Raw genomic sequence first — 27,531 nt, 5'->3', positions numbered from 1 at the left:
TACACAGTTGAGTGCTAGTAAGGGTAGCTCTACTTGTCAGGAATATCAAGAACCAAGTAGCTCACTGTAAGAAAATGGTTAATGCTAAGGATGGTCCACCAACAGTGTTGTTCAACTAAATGAAGAGTTGAATTGTAGGCCGCTGCTTACAAGTTTGGAGGACCTTGGAAATGGTGTTCTTCCCAAGAGTTGAATCTCGAACAAGTGGCACCAGCCTACATGGTCCTTGACTTCAATATGTGCATAATGTCTGGCACTTTGATCTACAGAAATGGCATAGAGGTGGTATATAATGTAATTGTGTCCTTCAGAACATAGATTGGTTGTCATCAATGTGCCACCGCAATGGCCAACTGGTCAGGAAGAATACACAACCCCTCTTCTATTGCAGAAACCCTGTTACGGGTTAACAAGAAAAAAGAAAAAACCAAAAAAAGAAGATCAAAAATCCAACTTTAGCCTGAACAAAAATGTGGCCATGCAAAATAAAGAGGGCCTAGTGCAATACTTGCACCACTCTGAGAAATGAATTGGATCTTTTTAAAGGTAATTGCTGGTTTAGCCATTACCTTTAAAAACTAACCAAGGGAAAACATTTACAGAAGTTCTAATATTGTAAGCCTTACCATTTCCTTTTCATTTGTCAAGTTTAATTTCCACATTTTTTATTTCAATGAAACATTAAAGGCTGCAAACTTTGTGGTTATGATCCAACTGGTAGAATAAGGATGACTTTCTATGAAGCTCAAACCACTCACAGGACCCTTTAATACCACGGGGTCTACAAAACCACAAGACTGACATAATAGATTTCATGCTTCAAGAAAACAGAAATACTTCAAGCTTGACTTCCATTACATTTTTTTACACGCACTATATGGTCTACCCTGTCCTCTGAGATGGACAGAGGTTCTTTGTGAAGACACACCAAATACAACCGAGTGATTTATGGCACAATGATTAAATAATGATAAGCCAACAAAATATGTACTATTAAACATAATAATAACAATGATAATGGGAAACTATTAAATTTTAAGACATAAAATATAATAATTCATTTGTATAACATTGAAACAACATCACTTTCTTTGAATTATTCCTAATTTCCTACAGAAGTTGGTTGACAGGATTCAGGACCTGGTCCCCTCCTCCCAAGCCAGCTTACAGTATGTCTACCATGCCCAAAACTCAAAAGCTAATGCTAAGCCAAATGAAAGGGTATTGCTACCTGAGGAAGAAATTTGATCAACCAGAAATCTAAGTATGGAAAGGGTAGAGCCTCCATCCCTTAGCATGTGAAAAATAAATGGTTAAAATATAATAAGATGGAAAGCTTAATTTGGAAGTCTTGACAGGGTCAAGGAAAGCCACTATTACTTCCACATCAAGAGGTTTGTTTAGAGAAAAGCTCATCTACTGAAAGTCAGGGCTTCTTTCTGACCAATCACTAGCCTTAGGAAGATGAGACTTCAAGAGAAACAATCAAGTCTGAAGATATAGGAGTTGATGAATGCCATTGCTCAGTTGGCTTGGCATTCTCTGTTTTATAAATCACTGCTTGATAGCTAGGGTTTTCGTGACCTTTGCATAGTTGATGAACCTTTCAACAAACAGCTTGCTTCTCCCATACATTTGCAGCATGCATGAATAGACCTCTGCACACTTGGTGATTGTCTCAAAAAGTGCATCCAGAAGTCGGCTGTTTAGGTTTAATACCACTTGCTGGTAATTAGGGCCCGAATAAAATGTTAAATGCAGAAAAACAATGACACAAAGATAACCTAGAAGCACTCAAACAACACTAAATTTTTTACGTGGTAAAATCCTGATAGTGTATCAAGGAAACATCCATGGGGCAAGGTATGGTATTTTATTGCTCAATGAATAAGATTACAATTAGGTTTACAACCAACATAAATCTCTCAGCCTGCATAGATATATCTATCTTGGCACCATTACATTTGTTACATGAACCAACATAAATCTCTCAGGCTACACAGATATATCTATCTTGGCACCATTACATTTGTTACATGAACTGCCACCTGTTATACAAACTACAAAACATTTACTTGAAGTAAATTTTATTTTTCCCAATTTCTTTTAATTGTTGTCACGAATTCTAACAGCATCCATGTAATTATTGCTTCAGTATTCAAATTGTTTCTATTTACAGAAAAAAACTACAGCATGGGAGTGGACAAAAGTTACAAGAGGTCGAAACTCGGAAACTAAAAGTAGATGGCAAGTTGGTTGCATTACTCAGAGCATGTCAGATGGAATAAAGGAAGTTCCTTGATAATTTCCAAGAAATATACTTGACAAACATTCAATCTAAGATTCTATTTATATTGGCCATAGGAACTTAAATTAGTCAGCTTATTCATCCTCTGTAATCCTAACATTGTTGGTTAAGCTGCCAGTTCCTAAAACCATCAGTTTAAACAGGTCCGCACAATACACCAGTAAAATGTTAGATCCTGAAGGCTGACGGTGGCCTTAATATTGTTTATGTTCCAAATCACATATAAACATCTTAATTGCAATTATACAAGCTGTGCCAAGAAAATCAAGCGTGAATAGTGTGCTTAACAATAAGGCCTGGTTCATCAGAGAAATTCTTAACCAAAATATGGATTTTGCTTGGATATTAGTTTAGTATGAAAATGTGAAATATAATGATACAATGACAGCACTGCTTTTAAACTCATCTTCCAATAGTAACTTCAATGATTCAAATTCCAATAGATTGGTAAATTCTATGTTCTACAAGTATTGTGGAAAAGGAGTTGGTTGCAAAGACACATACTTCGGTAAAATATAAGCTTTTCTTCTGGACAATGCCCATTTGGCCCGCAGCACCCTCACAGCTTCTTGTCGTTTTCCTTCTCTGTTAAAACCAAAAAACACAGTCCTGAAGTTCACAGCACTGGGGTGAATACCAATTTCCATCATTTCATAGAGTAGTTCCAGTGCCATTTTTTATTTACCAGCCCTACAAAGACAGTGAATGAATGTAGAGTAAGTTTCAAAATCAGGAGCAGGCCCTTTCTCCTTCATGAGATTGAAAGTATTCCAAGCATTAGACATTAGGCCCTCATTCATATACCCTCTAATTAATGCTGTATATGTAACAACGGTTGGTTCACAACCAGCTTTTTTCATTTCTTCAAGAAACCATAAGGCTTGCTTCGATTTATTTTCCCTAAAGAAATGAATAATCAGAGCAGTATAGATATGAACAGTAGGTAAATAACCTACATCCCTCATACTGTCCAACATTTCTAAAGCCTTACTTACTTGACCTGTTCTTAACAAACCAGGGAGAAGGCTACCATACACATATTCATCAATGACACATCCCCAGTTTTTCATTTTATCCACCAATTCTAGGGCCTCAGACATTTTCCCTACCCTGGAGAAGCTTTTTACAAGTATTGAATAAATAATTTGACTTGTGAAACACCCTCTTCTTTGTAAATCATCAGCACATTTTCGAGCATCTATCAGCTTTCCTTCTTCACACAAACTCGTAAGGAAGACACCAGAAAGGGATTTGTCTGGCATAAAACCAGCATGTAACATCTCCTGGAATACTTGCATTGCTGCCTGTATATTTCTTCCTTTCTTTACGCAAAGAAACATGATTAAATATTTATATGTACTTGCATTAGGCTTGCAGTTATCATCCTTCATCTCTTTGAATTTTAGCAAAGCATCATTTGTCAGGCCTGCTCTACCATACTGAGTTATAATGATAGTCCATGTATTAGCTGTAATAGGGCAACCTTCGCTCCTCATATATGCTAACAGGCCTCTCATATACCTGAAATCTTTTGCACTGCCTGTGATTTTGATGGCCATGTTGTATGTGTCTGTAGTATGGCAGTAGCCAGACTGCTGCCCGACCCAGGAGAAAAATCTTAGCGCAACATATCCATGTTTCTGGCAGCTGTGCAAAACAACAATCACAAGAGATGGGGTGAAGGTCACCTCGCTTTCTTGTAGAGCTTCTTCTAGGGAGTGTTGATTCTTGTTGTTTAAAAGAATTCCACGGATTTTCTGAAAGTCATAGTCTGCATAGTCTCTTTCCAATATAAATCTTGCCTCTACATTAGAATCGGACTGCATTTGTTTTGGACGATTCTTAAGCAGAACAGCATGGCCATCTTTTAAAAGCTTCTGGTTGTCTTCATCAATGGCATAGTCAAGATTGAAATGTGGAACATCAGTCTGACTAATTCTTGTTTCGGCCTCCTTTTCTACCTGAACAAGATTAAATGATTTTTTAACTCTCGTCACTTCAACAACCTTGTCTCGCTTCCCTTCATTCTCTAGAGACTGAACAACATTTTGGAAGATCCTGGCACCGGGATTTATACTTCTGTCCTTCATCTCCAACAAAAGCTTGCAAGCTTCCTCTGACTTACCAGCTTTACAAATCTCTTTGATGAATATAGAATAGGTTTTCCAAGTGGGGTTTAGTCCCTTGCTTTTCATGGCATTGAAAAGCTCCCACGCTTCGGAAATGTGGCCCTGGCTTACCTCCCCAGCAATCATTGCTGTGATCATTACAACATCAGGTTCACGACCACATTCCTGCATTTCCTCAAAGAGCTTAATAGCCTCTTTGTATCTGTTTTCCCTGAAAAGATGCTGGACCAATGCAGTGTAGGTCGAAACAGTAGGAATGTAACCTAGTTCTTTCATGATATGCATTGTTTCAAATGCTTTCTCCAACTGGCCTCTTTTCAAGTAACCATCGACAAGGATGCCATAAACATTTTCATCAGGTGTGCAATTTTGCATTTTCATGACATTGACTAACTGCATAACGTCATCGATTTTTCCGTTTCTGCACAAACCTTTAATTAGCATGTGGAAAATCTCGGGCTCAGGCAAAAGGTTTCTCTCCTTAATCTCATGAATCAGTTCAAGGGCTTCCTCAATCCTCCCTGCTATACAATAACATTTCAAAAGACAAGAATAAACTTCCTGCTCGGAAAGATGGGCAAACGTCAACATCTCATCTCCAAGTGCTCGAGTTCTCAAAAGGTTTCCTTGTTCACACCAACATTTCATGAGAAGCCTGTAAGTGGGAAAATCTGGGATCGGATTTTCCGAAAGCATCCGCTCGTAGAGTTTATTAGCAAGATCAATCTTTCTTGCCTTGTAGAGAATAGAAATAATAGAATCATATGCAGTTTTATCAGGTCTATTGCCAGAATTCTCCAAAACAGCGGGCTGAATCCGTCAAAACAGGGAGCCGCCCTCCCTCCGCCCTCCATTTCAAAATAAATCTAACATCCCATAACCAAACCACTCCCTCCCTGGACCAAATTGACCCTCACAAACCACTCCCAGACCAGAAAATCCAGACTGTAAATCAAAATGGGGCGATTTTGATCAAATACGATTCCGCAAATATCAAAATGGGGCGATTTTGATCAAATACGATTCGGTTAGTTTATCCGCCCTGGGCTAAAATAAAAAAATAAATTAATTTTTAAATAAAATATGGGCTAATTATATAAAAAAAAAATTATTATTTTAATTAAAAATTCGCCCCATTAAAATATAAAAAACCTTAAATTTCGCCTTTGGGCTATTATTCGCCCCTAAAATTAACCTTGGTCTCACCTGGGCAAGGTTGCCTGTGACATAAGCTTGAGTCGCAACACTGATATGTCGAGCTTGTGATTTCTGGCTAGTTTGCCTTGGAAGTTGCAAGGAGGAAGCTCATCTTCCCTCCCTAGGTGTTTCATTTCGGAGACGTCTGCACCCTCTTGTATTATTTTGTTTTTTCATTGCGGTTGACCAAGCCATATTCACCAAACTCACACTAAACAACAGAACAATATTTGATCCAAACTGTCAGTCGACCAGATGCCCACAACTCGCAGAATAGGCGGGCTTTCAACCTATTAACACCTGGTGCATTAACAAAGAACAAAAAGAGGGGACATATAAAATTAGGTTTATTTCTAATAAAAATACAAGAGAACTGGGCGTCCCACTTCCATTGGTACCCTTCTCCATCTGCTAGCACCTTGTTCCCTAGCACCACATTGAAACAATACAAACCATGGTGAGTCGATCTCCTTCGGAGGAAGGGATTGTCCGCACGCTCCTCGGGCCATTTCCCACATCGAAATTCAGAGTAACAGTGAACCAAAACTGACATCCTACAGGTCCTAATTGTAACCCAATTCGACCAAATATAGAAACAATCATGTCAACCATGACAGATACCCTTCTCACAAAGAGAGAAGGTCCATACTATGCCATACATTCCTATGTGAAGTAATAAATACTATACAGGACTAAAACCGGTTTAAAAACAACGGATTCAACCATATTCCCATCTAACGAACAGACCATATCGAATCTCAAAGTCACCCATTCATGGGAGGGAACTAAGATTATATGAAATATTGTCACATTTTAGGTATGTCTCTGGAAAGGGTCAAAGGGAAGAGACAGCACATACCGTATAACCATTTCCATGAAGCCTGCGTCGAGACCCTTCCACAATTGAGGCCTGTCGTCCAAACTTGTCATAGGAAAGGAGCTCGATCAGTGATCCTCAGCTCCCAGAACTGCAATGCACCACAATCAAATTGCATGCAAAGAACTGGCGATATCCTCCACCACCTGGTTGTTTAATTCTCAGCACGACTTTCCACCCAACTTGCTCTCTCCCATGCCTCCTCGCATCACCTCATATATGTCATACATGTCGCACACCTGCCACGACCGCCCTCCCACATTAATAACCATCAAATCATTCATGGCTTGGGTCCCAAGTGGACAATTCTCTTGCACGCACCCCGATCAGGGGATCACCAAAATTATGTTAATCAACATAGTACTTTAGAATATTGTTACCTATCTTTGTTCCTCTCATGCTTTCTATTATTGGTATGTGATACCAATATCTAATCATTCCCTTGAATGGAGTTACCATGTTTTGAATTTTTAATTAGTCAAGGATTTTGAGTTGTTAGGATTTTGTTTTAATTGATGGCAAAGAATGGAAAAGGATGGAAAAGGTGTCAAAGGTTTTAATGATGATGACACTAGCGATCAGGATATAGGTATAAGGAGAAGAATGAAAAATAATAGGAAAGGTGAGAAGGTACAGTGACTTCTAAGCCATTTTTAGAGTAGAAGATCACTTAAATAGTAGGTGGAACCCACTTGGATGGAAAGATCCTTCCAATGATATGTGGAAGTCAGAAAATGGCCTCCTGGATCAGAAGATATGGGCAATGTAAGGCAAGACCGAAAAAAGTAAGTTTGTAGAGCTATTATTGGTAGTGATGTAGAGTAGGTCTATTTTGGTGCATTACCAATTTGGCAGAAGGACGACGGAGCATGACCATTAAAAGACAAGCATGTATGTGGGTGGATTTGTCGCCATGCGCCCCCATCCACATATCGTCAGTCATGTGCAGGCTCGAGCAATTTTGAGCATTAATGTGCAGGGGGGTGTGCAATGGCCGATTTTCCCAAACTTTTGATCACAAGATTGATGATGGAGGATGACTGTACCCACTCGCCCTTTATGCCACAAACCACTTGAGGGGGGTCCGAAAACCACTAGTTGATTTTGTATGGTTGTGATTGTGATCGCGATGTGACTATGACATGTGATCACAGAAGTGGAACCATAAGAAAATGGGTGACTAACTAACAGGCGATAGGGGTCCAACGAGGAGAGGGCACGTGGCAGCATTTGGTTGATTGATGATGACGTCAGCATGACGCACAAGGTGACACGTGGAAGTCATTTTTGGACTTTTCAAGTGGCTAAGTGGACCATTTCTCGGTGACATGTGGACCAATCTAAAGACACTACGTGGCAAGGATGGCACAAGCATGACATCATCCCATAAGCTTAATCCTGGAAGAGTTTGAACGGAACCTGTGGGATGATTGGGCATCGGGAGTATGTGGCAGTTGTTAGAGACAACTCAATGCAGTTGCATTTGATTGGTGTGCAGGTGTACCGGGCGGACCCTTCGGGACAACTCATCTTGATCCCTTGACCCTGAAAGGTTTTAAGAGTGTGAAAATAAGAACGGCGGGATGACAGGCACCAGGACAAATTGGCATGTACAGTTAAGTAGCGACGACAGGCACCGGGACACATTGGCATGTACAATTAAGTAGCGACGACTAATGGGAGAAGTGGAAAGGTGGCCCCTTGCAACACATAATCCTACAAGGTAGACTCCGGAAGGAAATTGAAGGCACAATAGAGGAGTGTCGGGATAAAGGAGTCGGCGGCCAAACTTTAGTGCCAAGACATGGTTCGGTGCAGCAAAAAGATAGAGGACACAGAGGTAGTGTACCAATAAAATAAAGTTTGTGAAATTCCTACAATATTGATTCACCCCCCTCTCTCAATATTGTCCTAGTTTATAACAATTGGTATTAGAGAAAAGTTGCTTCAAATCAGTTTAATAGCTAGAAGAAAGATTGAGGACCATGGAAAACTAGGAAGGAGGAGTTACTAATGGGGCACCTATGTTCAATGGAACAAACCATGTATTTTGGAAAGTAAGGATGAAGAGCTATATTCAATCACTTGGAGCTTATGTATGCGATGGTGTAGAAGAAGAATATCAAAATGCTCTAGCAGTGATTACTAGAAATCATAAGATTGAGTTCACATGCAATGCTAAAGCCATGAATGCCTTGCTTGTTGGCCTACCTGAATCAGAACTTGTAAAAGTAATGGACTACACATCTGCTAAATCTATATGGGATAAGATGAGTAGCTGCTATGAAGGTGATAGTAAGCTAAAACAAGCTAAACTTCAAGGATTTAGAATGAAATTCGAGTCTTTGAAGATGCATGACAATGAAGATATTGCAAAGTACTTCTTAAGAGTTGATGAGGTTATGAACAACATAGGAGGCCTTGATGAGAAATTAGAAGAATATGTAGTAGTTCAAAAGTTGTTGAGATCTCTTCATGAGAGATTTAATCCCAAGGTTTCAACCATTGAAGAAATGACTAATTTGAACACTTTCACTTTGGATTAGCTAACACACACTTACTGCTTATGAGATGAGAATTTCCAATGGCAATCCTATAACAAAGAATTCATCCATTAAAGCAGACAAGAAGCCCAAGGAAGAGCTTGATGATTCATGTTGTGAATCAAATGAAGAAGAAGCCAAGTTTGTGAGGAAACTCAAGAGAGGCTTAGGAAAATATAAAGGTAAGTTACCTTTTAAGTGCTTTAATTGTGGCAAAGTTTGTCACTATGCTTCAAAATGTCCTAAAAAAGGACTATGATCCTAGAGAAAAATTTAGGAAAATACAAAAGGATAGGAAGAAGGCTAAGATGAGGAGTCTCTATATCCAAGAAGCCAACTTATCTGAAAGTGAAGTCAGTGAATCCTCCAATGAGGACAAAGATAATGAAAGTCCAAAAGAATTCATGCTTATGGCCATAGACAAACTGAAAGTGGAAGTTATTAATTATGATGAAGAAGACACTGAAGTGGATTTAGAACGAGCGTTGGTAAGTGTTCTTGAAGAGATTTACTTATGTTATTTGATAGCTTGCAGTACCTGTAATGTGCATTGATTTACTAATTTTTGTTTGGTGATAAATGTATCCATGATGCATATAGTTTGGTACCTTAATTAGCACTCCATTGTTTCTTCCATTCCACCTCTCCAATCTTCCATACTTCTGTCAGAACATTGTTGCTTAGGATTACGCCTTGTTTCCAATACTATGCATCGGATTCCCTCCTCTCTTTCCTCCTCTTCATTTTACTACAAATCCAATATTAAGTTGCCTATTGTTGTGTCGGCCACCAAACCAGACATTTCTCGTTGAGATTGGCCCGATTTAATCCCTATGCATTTAGATACTTGTATTGTCTTTCACTCACCTTGATGAAATACTATTGAACCAAGACCCCTTCGTTATCTTTTCAAAGTACGTGACAATTGGAGTGCAGTATAAATCCCTACTCATAATATCCAAAAGCACTCCTCTCTTTAAGATGTCCTAGGCATTGGTCTATAATCAACCCAGAGGTTGTCTCTAGGAAGCTTTCTATATCTCCTGAAGCACTTGTGCTACATGTGCTAGAAAAAGTGACAACATATTTCTGTCGTCGTTTCCAAGGAACGAATCAGAATATTTTTCCCTGGGTACGACAATTTTTACATTCCCCATATCAAGTGAGCAAGGGAAGCGTGGGTTGAATATCTCTCACCTTGGCAACTCCATTGTCTGAATTTCATTATAAACATCCTGGCGACTCCACTGTCTATATATTTATTTGATCATCTTGGATTTCAAGAGGCCTCATACTCGCTTTGATGCTAAACAGCTAAAAATTTTCCCTACTTTGAACTTGAGATCACTCACCTAAAGGGGTTTTCAAAATGGCCATTCCTGCATTCTTCGCTAACTAATTTTCCCCACTAGATTTTTCTTCTATTGTTGGTTATCCCAAACATTTCCCTTCATTTCATGAATGGAATACCTATTTGCCTACATTAAGTGGAAACACAGATAGAAGGTCAGACCAATACCTTAAGAATTTTCATGAATGCACAAAACAACAGGGCATTGTTTTTGAAGATGCCCAAATGAAATTGTTCATGTACTCTTTAGAAGAATATGTTAGATTTTGGTACAGAACAATACCTCGTGGCATAATATCTCCCTTAAAAATCTTTCATATAACATTCAATCATTATTGCAAAAGATTATATCCACTGAATGCTCTGTTTGAAGATTGTTGCGTAAATTTTAATGTTGAAAATATTCCTGAGGTTAATGACCCTAATGAAGATGTTTGTGAGACTACATTCCAAGAAGATATCTACTCACATCAAGAAGAATTTCCCAGTGATCAAGAAAGAAAAGAAGGAAACACCATCAAGCTAAAAATAAACCCTCAGAGATCTTATTCAGCCGAATTTAATGACTCTCCTTCCTATGATGAGTATGAATCCGATGGGAAGTCGAGTGATGCAGAACTGCAAGAATCCCAATCATGGGAAGATGCCTAGAAAGAAGAGGCTCTAGTTTATGAGTCACATCCTTCACCTGGAGAACAAGTTAAATAACCCCCTCCGATTTGTGATTCATATGATTCTCAGGAGCATGAGATGGTCGTGGATTGTCAAAGGGATCTACTTACAAACAAGTGGAGAGAGGGCTTTCAGAGACAAATTTTTCAAGAAGAGCCAAAAGTTGAAGAGCTAAGCAAAGTCTGTGGCTACCTATTGCAGAACGTTTCTTCCCTGAAAACTGTTCAAGAAAGGGAGACAACTACAAATTTTTCTCATCAGTTCCATGATCCAGTAGCTGACTACATGTTATCTTTCTTTGGCCTACAACAATATACATCTATTCCAACGTATGTGTCAAACCTTTGGTCTGAAGCTCTTATAGGGTGTATGCACATGTTAACCACTGATTTTCAAGAACATAGCCCCATTAGAATGTTCATGGAGGAGATTAAAAGAGTTGAGCATCAACTACTGAAATTGGGGCACATATCAAAAATTTTGTCCAAAGCTTTTATGTGGTACATGCCTATTTTAATTGTTGAATTCCTAGAGAACGATGGCATAAGTTCCAGTGCCCTGATGTTGAGATGGTATCATTGGAAGGTTGACTTCACTTGGGTGAATTGAGCCTTGTACTTAAGTAGGAGTTGTACATAAATAAGCTCACTAGCTGAGCATTTAATTTCCAGTTGTTAGAATTTATTTTTCTGCATTTTAGTTTGATGAGGAAATGACTCCCTACGAAAAATGTTCCATGGAGATTTTATGGTTATATAAGTCTCTTATATTTTTAACTCCATTCCTAAGGGTGAAGGCTATTGGTCTGCAGGTTCTCAGCACCTTGCCAGCAATGAACTGTCCCCAATTGGAGCCAATGTTGTCACCTACTGCAAAATGTGTTTTCAGCTGCCCAAAGTGTGCAAAAGAGTAGAGATGTTTGCAGTCATATTCCAATCAACAGAAGCACTCAAAGCTAAATCGTACCCTCTCAATTGGATAGTGCTCGGAATAAGATTTCCAACAGTACGTGGAAGTCCAAATATGGACTTCTGGATGAGAAGATATGATCCGTTGAAGTTAAGGGGTTTTGTTCCCTTTGAAAGGAAAGAAAGAAGAGCATATCGGAGGTCCAGGAGACATCGACAATCGCAATATCAGAGGTCTCACAAATTAGAGGTACCGACACAGTGGTGATCGCAATATCAGAGGTCATATCATATCGACGCATCAAATATCAGAGCTTTGATATATCAGAGGTCCAACAGCGGAGCAAAGCCAATCAACGATCAACGATTGTCGATATCACAAATCAACAATCGAAGGTTCCAAAGCACATCGCAACATCAAATCAATATCGTCGATCAGTGACCAGTGATCATTCATATCAGCAAATTGATGCGTTAGCGAGGTGACAACTCTAAAATGTTACAATATTGTGAGTTGTGATATGTTAGTGTTAAAGCGTCGGGGAGGGCCAATTATGACTAACAAAGAAATTCAACGCAAAACCAAGGGCAGATGACCTTTTCTCTCTCCTCTAGAGGGCCACATGGTGGAATACCATTGGTCCCGATAAATCCATGTGGCATCTGATGTCATCATGACATGGTTGTATGTAAGACACGTCGCTGGAAGGTTCAATTTTTTGAGGGTTCATAAGGGGCAAAAACAGGGTGAAACATGTCACCATTCACAAGGCGCTACATGGAATTGATTACATCGCAGTCAAAGGTCACTAATTAACATTTTGTAACACTGGAAAAAGAAAAACCTATGATTGAAGACTTCTGATTAGGGGGCTTCGATAGTGGAGGTAGCCCCACAGTCACAAAGGGAACGAGGGACCAAGGGTGGAGCCAGAGGCCAAGTACCAAATGCCTATCACAATCTAAGATTGCAAACATGTAGCGGCTCCAATGTAAAAGCCCTGACTGGAAACCTCTGATGTAGAGGAGCTCCGATATAGGGTGTGTGGTTGCTAGAGCAACGCAAAGGAATTGGACATTAATCTATTTACAAAGGAAAAAGGCCCCCTTGATAGGAGAAAAAGACCCTAGCGCCTTAGGACTATGCATCGAGTCATAGCCCATAGTCATATGATGAAGAAATAAAAGGGGGCTAAAACAAAGGGGGCTAAAGATACCGAAACTTGCCTATTTGGTAAGGTTTCTAAGTATAATGTTCCAATAATGAGAACCTCTGATATAAGCATTACGACAGTGTTACTGGGAATTTCATGGCTTTGATAGTGTTATATAGGAAGTATAGAGGGATGGATGAGTCAAAAGCTACGGTTCAAGAGCAACACAGAGACCACCATTATTAATCGCTCCTAGCTCTAGAAAGTGGGAAGTTCATTGAATTCACATGGTTAAAGAGGAGAGTGACAGGCGGACAACCTGAATCATTAAGGCAGAGAGATGGCTTAAGCAGAGGCCATAATAGGAATGACGTAGAGATATTTTCCTCCCATCATCATTTAGATTTTCCTTTTTCTTTTATTCTGCAATTTTTGTATTTCAAGAAGGGAATCAAATCTATTGTAATCAGTTGGTAAGTTGATCTATCACACCCCGAGATAGCTAGTCGATCAGATATTTGGAGCTCTAGTTGAGATATTTTGTAATATATTTTCAAAGTGGCTCCAATGTAAAAGCCCCTACTAGAAACCTCTGATGTAGAGGAGCTTCGATATAGGGCGTGTGGTCACTAGAGAAACTCAAAGGAATTGGACGTTAATCTATTTAAAAAGGAAAAAGACCCCCTCGATAGGAGAAAAAGGCCCTTGCACCTTAGGACTAAGCATCGGTTCATAGCCCCTGGTCATATAATGAAGAAATAAAAAAGGGGATAAAACAAAGGGGGCTAAAGATCTTGAAACTTGCATGTTTTTTAAGGTTTCTAAGTATAATGTTCCAATAATTAGAACCTCTAATATCAGCATTACGATAGTGTTACTGGGCATTTCATGGCTCTGATAGTGTTATATAGGAAGTATAGAGGGATGGATGAGTCGACAGCTACGATTCACGAGCAACACAGAGTCCACCACTATTAATCGCTCCCAACTCTAGAAAGTGGGAAGTTCATTGAATTCACATGGTTAAAGAGGAAAGCAACAGGTGGACTGGCCGAATCATTGAGGCAGAGACATGGCTTGAGCAGAGGCCATAACAGGAATGACGTGGAGATATTTTCCTCCCATCATCATTCAGTTTTTCCTTTTTCATTTATTCTGCAATTTTTTGTATTTCAAGAAGGGAATCAAATCTATTGTAATCAGTTGGGTATCCGAGCTATCACACATCAAGATAGCTAGTCGATCAGATAGTTGGAGCTCTGGCTGGGATATTTTGTAATAGATTTTCAAAGCTCTCCCTCTCCTTATAAAAAGAGGGAAGAAACACTTAATAATGGTTCTATAATTCTACACCTGTGGGGTCCAAATTCTGTGATTCCACTTTTGGTTCTATTTTCCTGTTCATGACGGACTTAAACTATGTATTTCTAAATGTAATGGACTGTTGAATTGAACTCATTTTGAGGATTAATGGAACGCTTTGGTGATTCCAATCAGATCAACGCGCAATATGTTTTTCTCCTCAGTATATCACTTCATGTATGTTCTTTCTCCCTCTGAAATAGTGTAATGAAGTTGTCTATTTCACTCTTATTCATGGTTGTATGTTTGTTGCTAAGTAGTGAGAAGTACCTTTGTAGTTACAAATTTACTTGTTTTATTTGATAGCCTACAGTACCTGTAATGTGCACTGATTTATTAATTATTATTTGGTGATACATGTATCCATGATGCATATAGTTTGGGACCTTAATTAGTGCTCCATTGTTTCTGTCATTCCACCTCTTCAGTCTTCCATACTTCTACCTAAACATTGTTTCTTAGGATTTTGTCTTGTTTCGAGCCCTATGCATCGAATTCCCTCCTCTCTTTCCTCTTCATTTTACTACAAATTCAAGACTAAGCTGCCTATTGTTGTGTGTCATCCACCAAAACCAGAAATTTCTCTTTGAGATTGGCCCGATTTACCCCCTATGCATTTAGATCCATGTATTGGCTTGAGCTCACCTTGATGAAAGATTATTAAACCAAACCCCCTTTATTATGTTTTCAAACTACGTGACAATTGGAGTGCAGCAGAAATCCCTACTAATAATATCCAAAATCACTCCTCTCTTTAAGATGTCCTAGGCACTAGTCTACAATCAACCCAGAGGTTATCTCTAGGAAGCTTTCTATATCTCCTAAGCACGTGTGCTACAGGTGCTAGAAAAAGTGACAACAGTAAGGTTCACCGATCATGAAGAAAAACAAGTAGTTATAAACTAATGGAATTCATAGGATCATGACATAATGAAACAACAAGGAAGCAGGTCAATAGAATAAGGCTCCTTCATTCGGAGGAATTTGTTGCAGAAATTCTGAGGAAAGATGGGGTATGTATGCTCACAAGTGATATGGTTATAGACATCATGAGTCAATGTTCTATCTTAAGAAGCATGATCAGAGAAAGAATCTCCTCCTAGGATGCATAAATGCATAGATCACATATTTAATAGATGAAATCGACATAATATGTCCTCATATGAAAAATGAGTTAATTGGATACAATTGAGGAACTCTAATTGGAATATCCTAGAAAGATAGGAAGAGATCGTGGAATGAGCAACAATGGTAAATGTAGTCAACATATGAGAGACCAAGAATATTTGAATATGGTATCTCCCAAAAAGATATGAAGACTTTGATGGAAGTGTGGAAAAGATAGAGACCCTTGATAACACATATATTTAGGTGTTGTGTCAACATGTACGCTGGATGATGATGCCTACAAGAAGATGTCATGGTGAAAAACCTTCACAAACGTAATTATAATTTAAGTGTTCATTACGTATTTATAGTATTTGGGGGGGCTTATGCAGGACTATCAAAGGGAATAACTATGGATATCTTCCATGAAGGATGAAACACCCTTCCAAAGAAGAAAGCATGATGAAGGTAGCGTAACATGAAGCAATGCCAGATGTAGACTGGAAGCTCACTTTCTGATGAGAGGGGTGATTACATGACTAACTCATGGATCAAAGTGATGGATGGTCTGTGTCCTATGAAGAAGTCCCCAAAAGAAAAAGACTCCTTGACAAAGAAAATACATGACATCGAAGGAAGGAATTTTGATATGGGGGCACATATCAAATTTTTTGTCCAAAGCTTTTATGTGGTACATGCCTGTTTTAATTGTTGAATTCCTAGAGAACGATGGCATAAGGTCCAGTACCCTGATGTTGAGATGGTATCACTGGAAGGTTCACTTCACTTGGGTGAATTGAGCCTTGTACATAAGTAGGAGTTGTATATAAATAAGCTCACTAGCTGAGCATTTAATTTCCAATTGTTATAATTTAATTTTCTGCATTTTAGTTTGATGAGGAAATGACTCCCTACGAATAAAGTTCCATGGATATTTTATGGTTATATAAGTTCATTATATTTTTAACTCCATGCCTAAGGGTGAAGGCTATTGGTCTGCAGGTTATCAGCAGCTTGCCAGCAAGGAACTGTCCCCAGTTGGAGTCAATGTTGTCACCTACTCCAAAATGTGTTTTCAACTGCCCAAAGTGTGCAAAAGAGTAGAGATGTTTGCAGCCAGTTCCAATCCATGGAAGCACTCAAAGCTAAATCGCACCCTTTGAATTGGATAGTAATCAGAATAAGATTTCCAACAGTATGTGGAAGTCCAAATATGGACTTCTGGGTCAGAAGATACCGTCCGTTGAAGTTAAGGGGTTTTGTTCCCTTTGAAAGTAAAGAAATAAGAGCACATCGGAGGTCTGGGAGACATCGACGATCGCAATATCAAAGGTCTCACAAATCGAAGGTCCCAGCACATCGGTGACCGCAATACCAGAGGTCATGGCATTTCGACGCATCAAATATCATAACTTCGATATATCAGAGGTCCAACAGTGGAGCAAAGCGAATCAGTGATCAACAATTTCCTATATCGCAAATCGACGATCGGAGGTTCCAAAGCACATCGCAACAACAAATCAATATTGTCGATTAGAGACCAATGATCAGTCATATCGGCAAATCAGAGCGACAACGTGGTGACAACACTAAAATGTTGTGATATTGTGAGTTGTGATATGTTAGTGTTAAAGTGTCGGGGAGGGCCAATTACGAAAAACAAAGAAATTTAACGAAAAACCAAGGGCAGGCGAGCCTTTTCTCTCTCCTCTAGAGGGCCATGTGGTGGAATACCATTAGTCCCGATATAGCCATGTGGCGTCTGATGTCATCATGATGTGGCGGTACGGAGGACACGTGGTCATAATGGGCCAAAACAGGGTGACACATGTCACTGTTCACAAGGCACTACATGGCATTGATTATGTCACAGTCGGAGGTCACTAATCGACATTTTGTAACACTGGAAAAAGAAAAACCTTTGATTGAAGACTTCCGATTAGGGGTCTCTGATAGTGGGGCTAGCCCCACTGTCACAAAGGGAATGAGGTACCAAGGGCGGAGCTAGAGTTCGAGTACCAAAGGCCTATCACAATCTAAGATTGCAAACATGTAGTGGCTCCAATGTAAAAGCCCCGACTGGAAACCTCTGATGTAGAGGAGCTCCGATATAGGGCATGTGGTAGCTAGAGCAACTCAAAGGAATTGGACGTTAATATATTTACAAACGAAAAATGGCCCCTCGATAGGATAAAAAGGCCCTAGCGCCTTAGGACTAAGAATCGGGTCATAGCCCCCGGTCATATGATGAAGAAATACAAAAGGGGCTGAAACAAATGGGGCTAAAGATCACGGAACTTGCCTGTTTTGTAAGGCTTCTAAGTATAATGTTCCAATAATAAGAACCTCTTATATAAGCATTACGACAGTGTTACTGGGTATTTCATGGCTCTGATAGTGTTATATAGGAAGTATAGAGAGATGGATCAGTCGACATCTACGATTCATGAGAAACACAGAGTCCACCACTATTAATCGCTCCCAGCTCTAGAAAGTGGGAAGTTCATTGAATTCACATGGTTAAAGAGGAAAGCGACTCGCGGACTGGCCAAATCATTGAGGCAGAGACATGGCTTGAGCAGAGTCCGTAACAGGAATGACGAGGAGATATTTTCATCCCATCATCATTCAGTGTTTCCTTTTTCTTTTATTCTGCAATTTTTGTATTTCAAGAAGGGAATCAAATCTATTGTAATCAGTTGGGCAACCAAGCTATCACACGCTAAGATAGCTAGTCGATCAAATAGTTGGAGCTTTGGCTGAGATATTTTGTCATGGATTTTCAAAGCTCTCCCTCTCCTTATGAAAAGAGGGAAGAAACACTTAATATTGGTTCTATAATTCTACACCTGTGGGGTCCAAATTCTATGATTCCACTTTTGGTTCTATTTGCCTATTCATGAGGGACTTTAGCTATGTATTTCTAAATGTAATGGACTGTTGAATTGAACTCATTTTGAGGATTAATGAAACTCTTTGGTGATTCCAATTAGATCAATGCACAATATGTTTTTCGCCTCTGTATATCACTTCATGTATGTTCTTTCTCCCTATGAAATAGTGTAATGAAGTTGTCGGTTTCACTCCTATTCATGATTGTATGTTTGTTGCTAAGTAGTGAGAAGTACCTTTGTAGTTACAGTTTTACTTGTGTTATTTGACTGCCTACAGTACCTGTAATGTGCACTGATTTACTAATTGTTATTTGGTGATAAATGTGTCCATGATGCATATAGTTTGGGACCTTAATTAGCGCTCCATTGTTTCTGCCATTCCACCTCTTCAGTCTTCCATACTTCTACATGAACATTGTTACTTAGGATTTTGTCTTGTATCGAATTTCCTCCTCTCTTTCCTCCTCTTCATTTTACTACAAATTCAAGATTAAGCTGCCTATTTTTGTGTGTCATCCACCAAAACCAGAGATTTCTCTTTCAGATTGGCCTGATTTGCCCCTTGTGCATTTAGATCCATGTATTGGCTTGAGCTCACCTTGATGAAAGATTATTGAACCAATCCCCCTTTATTATGTTTTCAAATTACGTGACAGTTGGAGTGCAACAGAAAGCCCTACTAATAATATCCAAAAGCACTCCTCTCTTTAAGATGTCCTAGGCACTGGTCTACAATCAACCCAGAGGTTGTCTCTAGGAAGCTTTCTATATCTCCTAAGCACTTGTGCTACAGGTGCTAGAAAAAGAGACAACAGTAAGGTTCACCGATCATGAAGAAAAACAAGTAGTTATAAACTAATGGAACTCATAGGATGATGACATGATGAAACAAGAAGGAAGCAGGTCAATAGAATAAGGCTCCTTCATTCAGAGGAAAGATGGGGTATGTATCCTCACAGGTGATATGGTTATAGACATCATGAGTCAATGTTCTATCTTAAGAAGCATGATCAGAGAAAGGATCTCCTCCTAGGATGCATGAATGCATATATCACATATTTACTAGATGAAATCAACATAATATGTCCTCATATGAAAAATGAGGTAATTGGATACAATTGAGGAACTCTAACTGGAATTTCCTATGAATGAAATATGTGAAGAAAGATAGGAAGAGATTGTGGAATGAGCAACAATGGTAAATGCACTCAACATCCGAGAGACCAAGACGATTCGAATATGATATCTCCCAAAAAGATATGAATACTTTGATGGAAGTCTAGAAAAGATAGAGACCTTTGATAACACATATCTTTAGGAGTTGCGTCAACATGTACGCTGGATGATGATGCCTACGAGAAGATGTCATGGTGAAAATCCTTCACAAACGTAATTATGATTCGTGTTCATTACTTATTTATAGTATTCGGATGGGCTTATGCAAGACTACCAAAGGGAAGAACTATGGATATCTTCCAAGAAGAATGAAACACCCTTCCAAAGAAGAAAGCATGATGAAGGTAGCATAACATGAATCAATGCCATATGTAGACTGATAGCTCACTTTCTGATGAGAGGGATGATGACATGATTAACTCATGGATGAAAGTGATGGATGGTCTGTGCCCTATGAAGAAGTCCCCAAAAGAAAAAGACTCCTTGACAAAGAAAATACATGACATCGAAGGAAGGAATTTTGATATTGGGGGCACATATCAAAATTTTTGTCCAAAGATTTTATGTGTTACATGCCTGTTTTAATTGTTGAATTCCTAGAGAACGATGGCATAAGGTCCAGTACCCTGATGTTGAGATGGTATCATTGGAAGGTTCACTTCACTTGGGTGAATTGAGCCTTGTACACAAGTAGGAGTTGTACATAAATAAGCTCACTAGCTGAGCATTTAATTTCCAGTTGTTAGAATTTATTTTTTTGCATTTTAGTTTGATGAGGAAATGACTCCTTACGAATAAAGTTCCATGGATATTTTCTGGTTATATAAGTTCATTATATTTTTAACTCCATGCCTAAGGGTGAAGGCTACTGGTCTGCAGGTTCTCAGCACCTTGCCAACAAGGAACTATCCCCAGTTGGAGACATCGACGATCGCAATATCAGAGGTCTCGCAAATCGAAGGTCCTAGCGCATCGATGATCGCAATATAAGAGGTCATGGCATATTGGCACATTAAATATCAGAACTTCAATATATCAGAGGTCCAGCAGCGGAGCAAAGCGAATCAGAAATCAACGATTTTCGATAGCGTAAATCGATGATTGAAGGTTCCAAAGCACATCGCAATAGCAAATCAATATCGTCAATTAGTGACTAGTGATCAGTGATATCGACAAATTACGACTAACAAAGAAATTCAATGCAAAACCAAGGGTAGGCGAGCCTTTTCTCTCTCCTCTAGAGGGCCTCATGGTGGAATACCATTGGTCTCGATAAAGCCATGTGGCGTCTGATGTCATCATGACGTGGCGGTACGACGGACACATGGTTGGAAGATTCAGCTTTTTGAGGGGTCATAAGGGGCCAAAACAAGGTGACACATGTCACCATTCACAAGGCGCTACATGGCATTGATTACGTCACAGTCAGAGGTCACTAATCGACATTTTGTAACACTCAAAAAAGAAAAACCTATGATTGAAGACTTTTGATTAGGGGGCTTCGATAGTGAGGCTAGCCCCACGGTCACAAAGGGCATGAGGGACCAAGGGCGGAGCTAGAGGACGAGTACCAAAGGCCTATCACAATCTAAGATTGCAAACATGTAGCGGCTCCAATGTAAAATCCCTTACTAGAAACCTCTAATATAGAGGAGCTCTGATATAGGGCGTGTGGTCACTAGAGCAACTCAAAGGAATTGGACGTTAATCATTTACAAAGGGAAAATGCCCCATCGATAGGAGAAAGAGGCCCTAGCACCTTAGGACTGAGCATCGGGTCACAACCCCTGGTCATATGATGAAGAAATAAAAAAGGGGCTAAAACAAAGGGGGCTAAAGATCCCGAAACTTGCTTGTTTTGTAAGGTTTCTAAGTATAATGTTTCAATAATGAGAACCTCTGATATAAGCATTACGACAGTGTTACTGGGCATTTCATGGCTATGATAGTGTTATATAGGAATTATAGAGGGATGGATGAGTCGACAGCTATGATTCACGAGCAACACAGAGCCCACCACTATTAATCGCTCCCAACTCTAGAAAGTGGGAAGTTCATTGAATTCACACGGTTAAGGAGGAAAGTGACAGGCGGACTGGCTAAATCATTAAGGCAGATACATGGCTTGAGAAGAGGCCATAACAGGAATGACATGGAGATATTTTCCTCCCATCATCATTCAATTTTTCCTTTTTCTCTTATTCTGCATTTTTTTTATTTCAAGAAGGGAATCAAATCTATTGTAATCAGTTTGGCAGTCGAGCTATCACACGCTGAGATAGCTAGTCAATCAGATAGTTTATGCTCTGGCTGAGATATTTTTTAATAGATTTTCAAAGCTCTCCCTCTCCTTATAAAAAGAGGGAAGAAAGACTTAATAGTGGTTCTATAATTCTACACCCGTGGGGTCCAAATTCTGTGATTCCACTTTTGGTTATATTTGCCTGTTCATGAGGGGATCGAGCTATGTATTTCTAAATGTAATGGAATGTTGAATTGAAATCATTTTGAGGATTAATGTAACTCTTTGGTGGTTCGAATCAGATCAATGCGCAGTATGTTTTTCTCCTCTGTATATCACTTCATGTACGTTCTTTCTCCCTCTGAAATAGTGTAATGAAGTTTTCGGTTTCACTCTTATTCATGGTTCTATGTTTGTTGCTAAGTAGTGAGAAGTACCTTTGTAGTTACAGATTTACTTGTGTTATTTGATAGTCTACAATACCTGTAATGTGCACTGATTTACTAATTGTTATTTGGTGATAAATGTATCCATGATGTATATAGTTTGGGACCTTAATTAGTGCTCCATTGTTTCTCCCATTCCACCTCTTCAGTCTTCCATACTTCTACCAGAACATTGTTTCTTAGGATTTTGTCTTGTTTCCAGCCCCATGCATCGAATTTCGTCCTCTATTTCCTCCTCTTCATTTTACTACAAATTCAAGATTAAGCTGCCTATTGTTGTATGTCATCCACCAAAACCAGACATTTCTCTTTGAGATTGGCCTAATTTACCCCCTGTGCATTTAGATCCATATATTGGTTTGAAATCACCTTGATGAAATATTATTGAACCAAACCCCCTTTATTATGTTTTCAAACTACGTGACAATTGGAGTGAAGTAGAAAGCCCTACTCATAATATACAAAAGCACTCCTCTCTTTAAGATGTCCTAGGCACTGGTCTACAATCAACCCAGAGGTTGTCTCTAGGAAGCTTTCTATATCTCCTAAGAACTTGTTGTATAGGTGCTAGAAAAAGTGACAACAGTAAGGTTCACCGATCATGAAGAAAGACAAGTAGTTCTAAACTAATGGAATTCATAGGATGATGACATGATGAAACAGCAAGGAAGCATGTCAATAAAATAAGGCTCCTTCATTCTGAGGAAGTTGTTGCAGAAATTCTGAGGAAAGATGGGGTATGTATGCTCACAGGTGATATGGTTACAGACATCATGAGTCAATGTTCTATCTTAAGAAGCATGATCAGAGAAAGGATCTCCTCCTAGGATGGATGAATGCATATATCACATATTTACTAGATGAAATCAACATAATATGTCCTCATATGAAAAATGAGGTAATTGGATACAATTGAGGAACTCTAATTGGAATTTCCTGGGAATGAAATATGTGAAGAAATATAGGAATAGATCGTAGAATGAGAAACAATGGTAAAGGCGGTCAACATCTGAGAGACTAAGAAGATTCGAATATGATATCTCCCAAAAAGATATGAAGACTCTGATAGAAGTCTAAAAAATATAGAGACCCTTGATAACACATATCTTTAGTAGTTTTGTCAACATGTATGCTAGATGATGATGCCTACAAGAAGATGTCATGGTGAAAAACATTCACAAACGTAATTATGAGTTAAGTGTTCATTACTTATTTATAGTATTTGGATGGGCTTATGCAGGACTACCAAAGGGAAGAACTATGGATATCTTCCAAGAAGGATGAAAGACCCTTCCAAAGAAGAAAGCACGATGAAGGTAGCATAACATGAAGCAATGCCAGATGTAGGCTAATAGCTCACTTTCTGATGAGAGGGATGATGACATGACTAACTCATTGATTAAAGTGATGGATGGTATGTGCCCTATGAAGAAGTCCCCAAAAGAAAAAGACTCCTTGACAAAGAAAATGCATGGAATCGAAGGAAGGAGTTCTAGCAGTTGGTCGTCCCATAATCTCCAACTGAGGAGCTATTGTAAGTCCCTAATTAAGAGGGAGCTTGGAAACAAGTTTCGTACTTGGAATTAATTTGGAAATTCCTAAGCCAAGAGGGATCTTAGGTACATTTCGTCTGTAGGAATGAGTAAATTTGTCCTGCCTAACTGAGAGGGGGAGATAAAAACATTATTCTTGTCTTCACTTGGGAAGACAGAATAAAGGATTGGGTAATGATTTGGAATCCGACACTCTTTGAGGATGAAATAAGGAATCCAAAATAAGAGGATTCGTGGAGGACCGATATTCTTTAAGGGTTGGGGAGTCCAAGATAAGAATAGTCCTCATGGAGCACACCCTGAGAACCCAGGTGGGGTATGTTCCGAGAGAGAAAATGATGAGGGTGCCTATAAAACATTGGTATCACCAGCATTGAGCTCAGATCTTTTGGAGAGATAGAGTTGTTATTCAAGGCCTTTATATATAACAATGTTGGTTAATATGATACTAGGCAAATGGATTACCAATCTGATTCTTCTTATGAGAAGTTCTTCAGATTGAGAATGACCAAGTACCATTATGAATACCCCCATAGTTAAGAGGGATTGTTGTAAAGTGTAACTAGGTTCAGTCTTCATATTGACATGTAATTGCGATTTTATGTAAGAGATGTAAAGAAGATAAATAAAATTATTGTAATGCTTGCATCATGGGTTTCATGAGCAAGAGATTTTATTATAGTATAGGCTCCCATTGAGAGCCCTTGGGAACTTTGTCATCTAGTCATAAAAGTATAAAGAGTCATTGTCATGTAATGAAGACATGTTACACATTGTAAAGAGTCACACTCGTCTATGTAAATTCATCCTCCAAGACCTTGTCACTAGCCCTCATCAAGTCGACCTACAACAAAGGGAGAAATCCAGAAGATGATGTTGGCCCTCCTTCAAGTGATCATCTCGCCCTAAAGGACTTCAAAGTAAGAAAGCTCGATCAAGCAATTCTAAAAAGAAGTGCAAAAAACATACAAGAGAAAGCATCTATCTCAGCGAAGCAAAAGGAAGGAGAGCGAAGTTAGTTTGTTTACTGTTTTGGGAAGTATATCCTCCCATGTGTGAAGGAAGAAGATACGAAGGTGCCAAAATAAGGTCGAAGTCTTGCATCTACATCAAGGTTATCTTATTTTGGTAGAAGGCCTCGCTAGAAGGAGTCAAGTAGAAGTGCAATAGGTCTCTCTCTTGAGACTGAGATTCTCAAGGAAGCCGAGAAGAGGAAGACCGAGATTCTGAAGGAAGCCGAGAAGAGGAAGAAGAAGAAGCACTGTCAGAAAAGAAGCTAGTGACTTGGTCTTGGGAGGACTCTAGTGTCAAGGGTCATTGTCATGGTCTTGGTGTTATCAATTGAAGATATATAAGAAGAATTTTGTTTGTGTTTTCCTCTCAAAGAGTGAGAGGTTTTTCCCCTGGTTGAAAAGCCTATATATTGTCTCTTGTCTCTCTATTTTTTCATGATATGGTAATTGTCTTGATGAGAAGAACATAATAATAATTACAAGAAAGAGAAGATCATAATCAAGAAGCAAAAGTGTTAAAATTGGCAACTAGGGCCAAACTCCGTGTGGGTCATCTTATTTATGGGAGCTGATATTTTTCTTAGATCCCTCTCATCGAGAGGTGTAGGATTGATCTAAAGATCATCCGATTTTGATAAGTATTCATGGAGTTATGAATTTATTTGTGTTATAAGACAATTCGTCAAGGTCAAAAAGCAACTAAATAACACCCACATGTGCTCAACGTTTTAGTATAAAAGGAGATGACTTGAGAGTCATTTCACACACACTCCTCTCTTGATTTCTCTCCACTCACTTTGGGTTTTTAGTGGAAGAGAAATCTAGGAGAGGAAGCCCTAGACGTTGGATGAAAGGAGGTTGCCCTAGCCGTAGCAAAGAAGACAGGCCAGCGAAGCTATGGAAGCGATGACCTAAAGGAGCCCTTACCTTTGTCATGGAAGAAGTTTAACGCAACTATGGAGGAGGCCTTAACAAGCCCTAGTCGCGGTCCTAGAGGGGAGATCTAACCCTAGACGCAGTGAAAGAAAGAGCCCTGATTGCAGATACCTATACGCTGCCCTAATGAAATCAAACCGCAATCAGGGAAGAGATTTATTCACTGTGCCAAGGGTGATCCTAAGTTGTCTATAGGATGCCCTAACCATAGCAAAGAAGACAGGCCAGTGAAGCTATGGAAGCGATGACCTAAAGGAGCCCTTACCTTTGTCATGGAAGAAGTTTAACGCAACTATGGAGGAGGCCTTAACAAGCCCTAGTCGCGGTCCTAGAGGGGAGATCTAACCCTAGACGCAGTGAAAGAAAGAGCCCTGAATGCAGATACCTATACGCTGCCCTAATGAAATCAAACCGCAGTCAGGGAAGAGAATTATTCACTGTCCCAAGGGTGATCCTAAGTTTTCTATAGGATGCCCTAACTGCAGTCAAACAGAAGGTCTTAGCCGCAACAATCATGGGTATTTTGGAGGACCGAATTGATGTAAGGGATACCAAGGTAGGGCAGACCATTTTCGGGTTGCGTAGAGGTGTCTTGGGTGCAAGAAATGGAAGCGTATGACGTTGTATGGAGAGGCCTAAACACAGGTCCTATGTTGTTGTTCTAAAGATCCCTAGCCGCAGTCAATAAGTATCTAGTCTCACCCTAACTGCTGGTCATGGAGCTGGACACAGTCCTTATGGGGTTGACTATGGGATAACATGGAGGATACAACAATGTGCTCTAACAAACAGACTTGGAGCAGCATGCCAATAGGTATAACTTTTGATGGCCTCACCTAAAGGATGCCCACCAATGAAGCAAACAAAAAATCATCTAAAAAACACGGTGATGCAGTTTAGGAATGTACAACAATGTTACAATGATGGGACAACAACAATACAATTGGGATAACAGATATGGCATAGCACAATTGGGACAGCAGCTGTGATAGGACAACAACAATACAATTGGGACAACATCTATGGCATGGCACAATTGGGACAACAGCTGTGATATGACAGCAAGCAATACAATTGGGACAACAGCTGTGATGGGACAACAACAAAAGAAAATTAGGACAACAGTACAATAAGCAAGCTACAACAAGCACATGGCGGCAATAAGTGAGGTATAGTATGAGGTAGCATTGGTGAGTGCAGCAAGATGATAAGGTACATCAAGATGTTGTAGTACAGGAAGGTGCAACATAAGGTGAAGCACTATGGTAATGAGGTCCAGCATAGTGATGAAGGGTGCAGCACAGTGAGGTGGAGCGTGATGATGAGGTACAACACAATGCATGGCGATGGAGTCACCTGGGAGAATCAGTTGAAGCAACATGTCTTCAACTAAGTTCAACTACCTCATGTATCATCTACTTAGAGATGATCTATGCTCTTACTTAGATAAGTCAAAGTGTTGACTTATGTTGTACATGTACTATCTCTCTCTCTCTCTCTTTCTGCTGAACTATTGAAGAACATATAACAAGAATTGATCAAGGAGTTCCCCACATTGGTGTTTGTCCCTGGCTAGTGCCACATCTTATGTCCTCTTGTCTTGGCTTGTCTTCTGTGATCTATGTTTATGTTCTATCTATAATTTACTTTAATGCTAATGTGA

The 27,531-nt window shown here is 39.4% G+C and overlaps 1 protein-coding gene across 1 annotated transcript; it reads right to left on the bottom strand.

Annotated features, from left to right (window-relative positions):
- Positions 1-2,550: 2,550 nt before the first annotated feature.
- LOC149176024 (uncharacterized) lies at positions 2,551-5,323 on the bottom strand. Its single transcript, XM_089419833.1, has one exon. It carries the CDS (start codon positions 5,131-5,133, stop codon positions 2,986-2,988), a length of 2,148 nt encoding a protein of 715 aa, XP_089275959.1. The 5' UTR covers positions 5,134-5,323; the 3' UTR covers positions 2,551-2,985.
- Between the last annotated feature and the right edge of the window lie 22,208 nt (positions 5,324-27,531).

Source organism: Pinus tabuliformis, chromosome 4_1 (assembly GCF_031772625.1).
Source record: "Pinus tabuliformis cultivar Carrire ecotype Pingquan chromosome 4_1, CPIR1, whole genome shotgun sequence".
NCBI classification, from domain to species: domain Eukaryota; kingdom Viridiplantae; phylum Streptophyta; class Pinopsida; order Pinales; family Pinaceae; genus Pinus; species Pinus tabuliformis.
Note: the sequence above shows the minus strand (reverse complement) of the source record. Positions and strands in the feature narration are given on the sequence as shown.

Coding starts and splice junctions, on each gene's coding strand:
- LOC149176024 (XM_089419833.1), bottom strand. CDS start 5,133: ATGCTTTCGGAAAATCCGATCCCAGATTTTCCCACTTACAGGCTTCTC.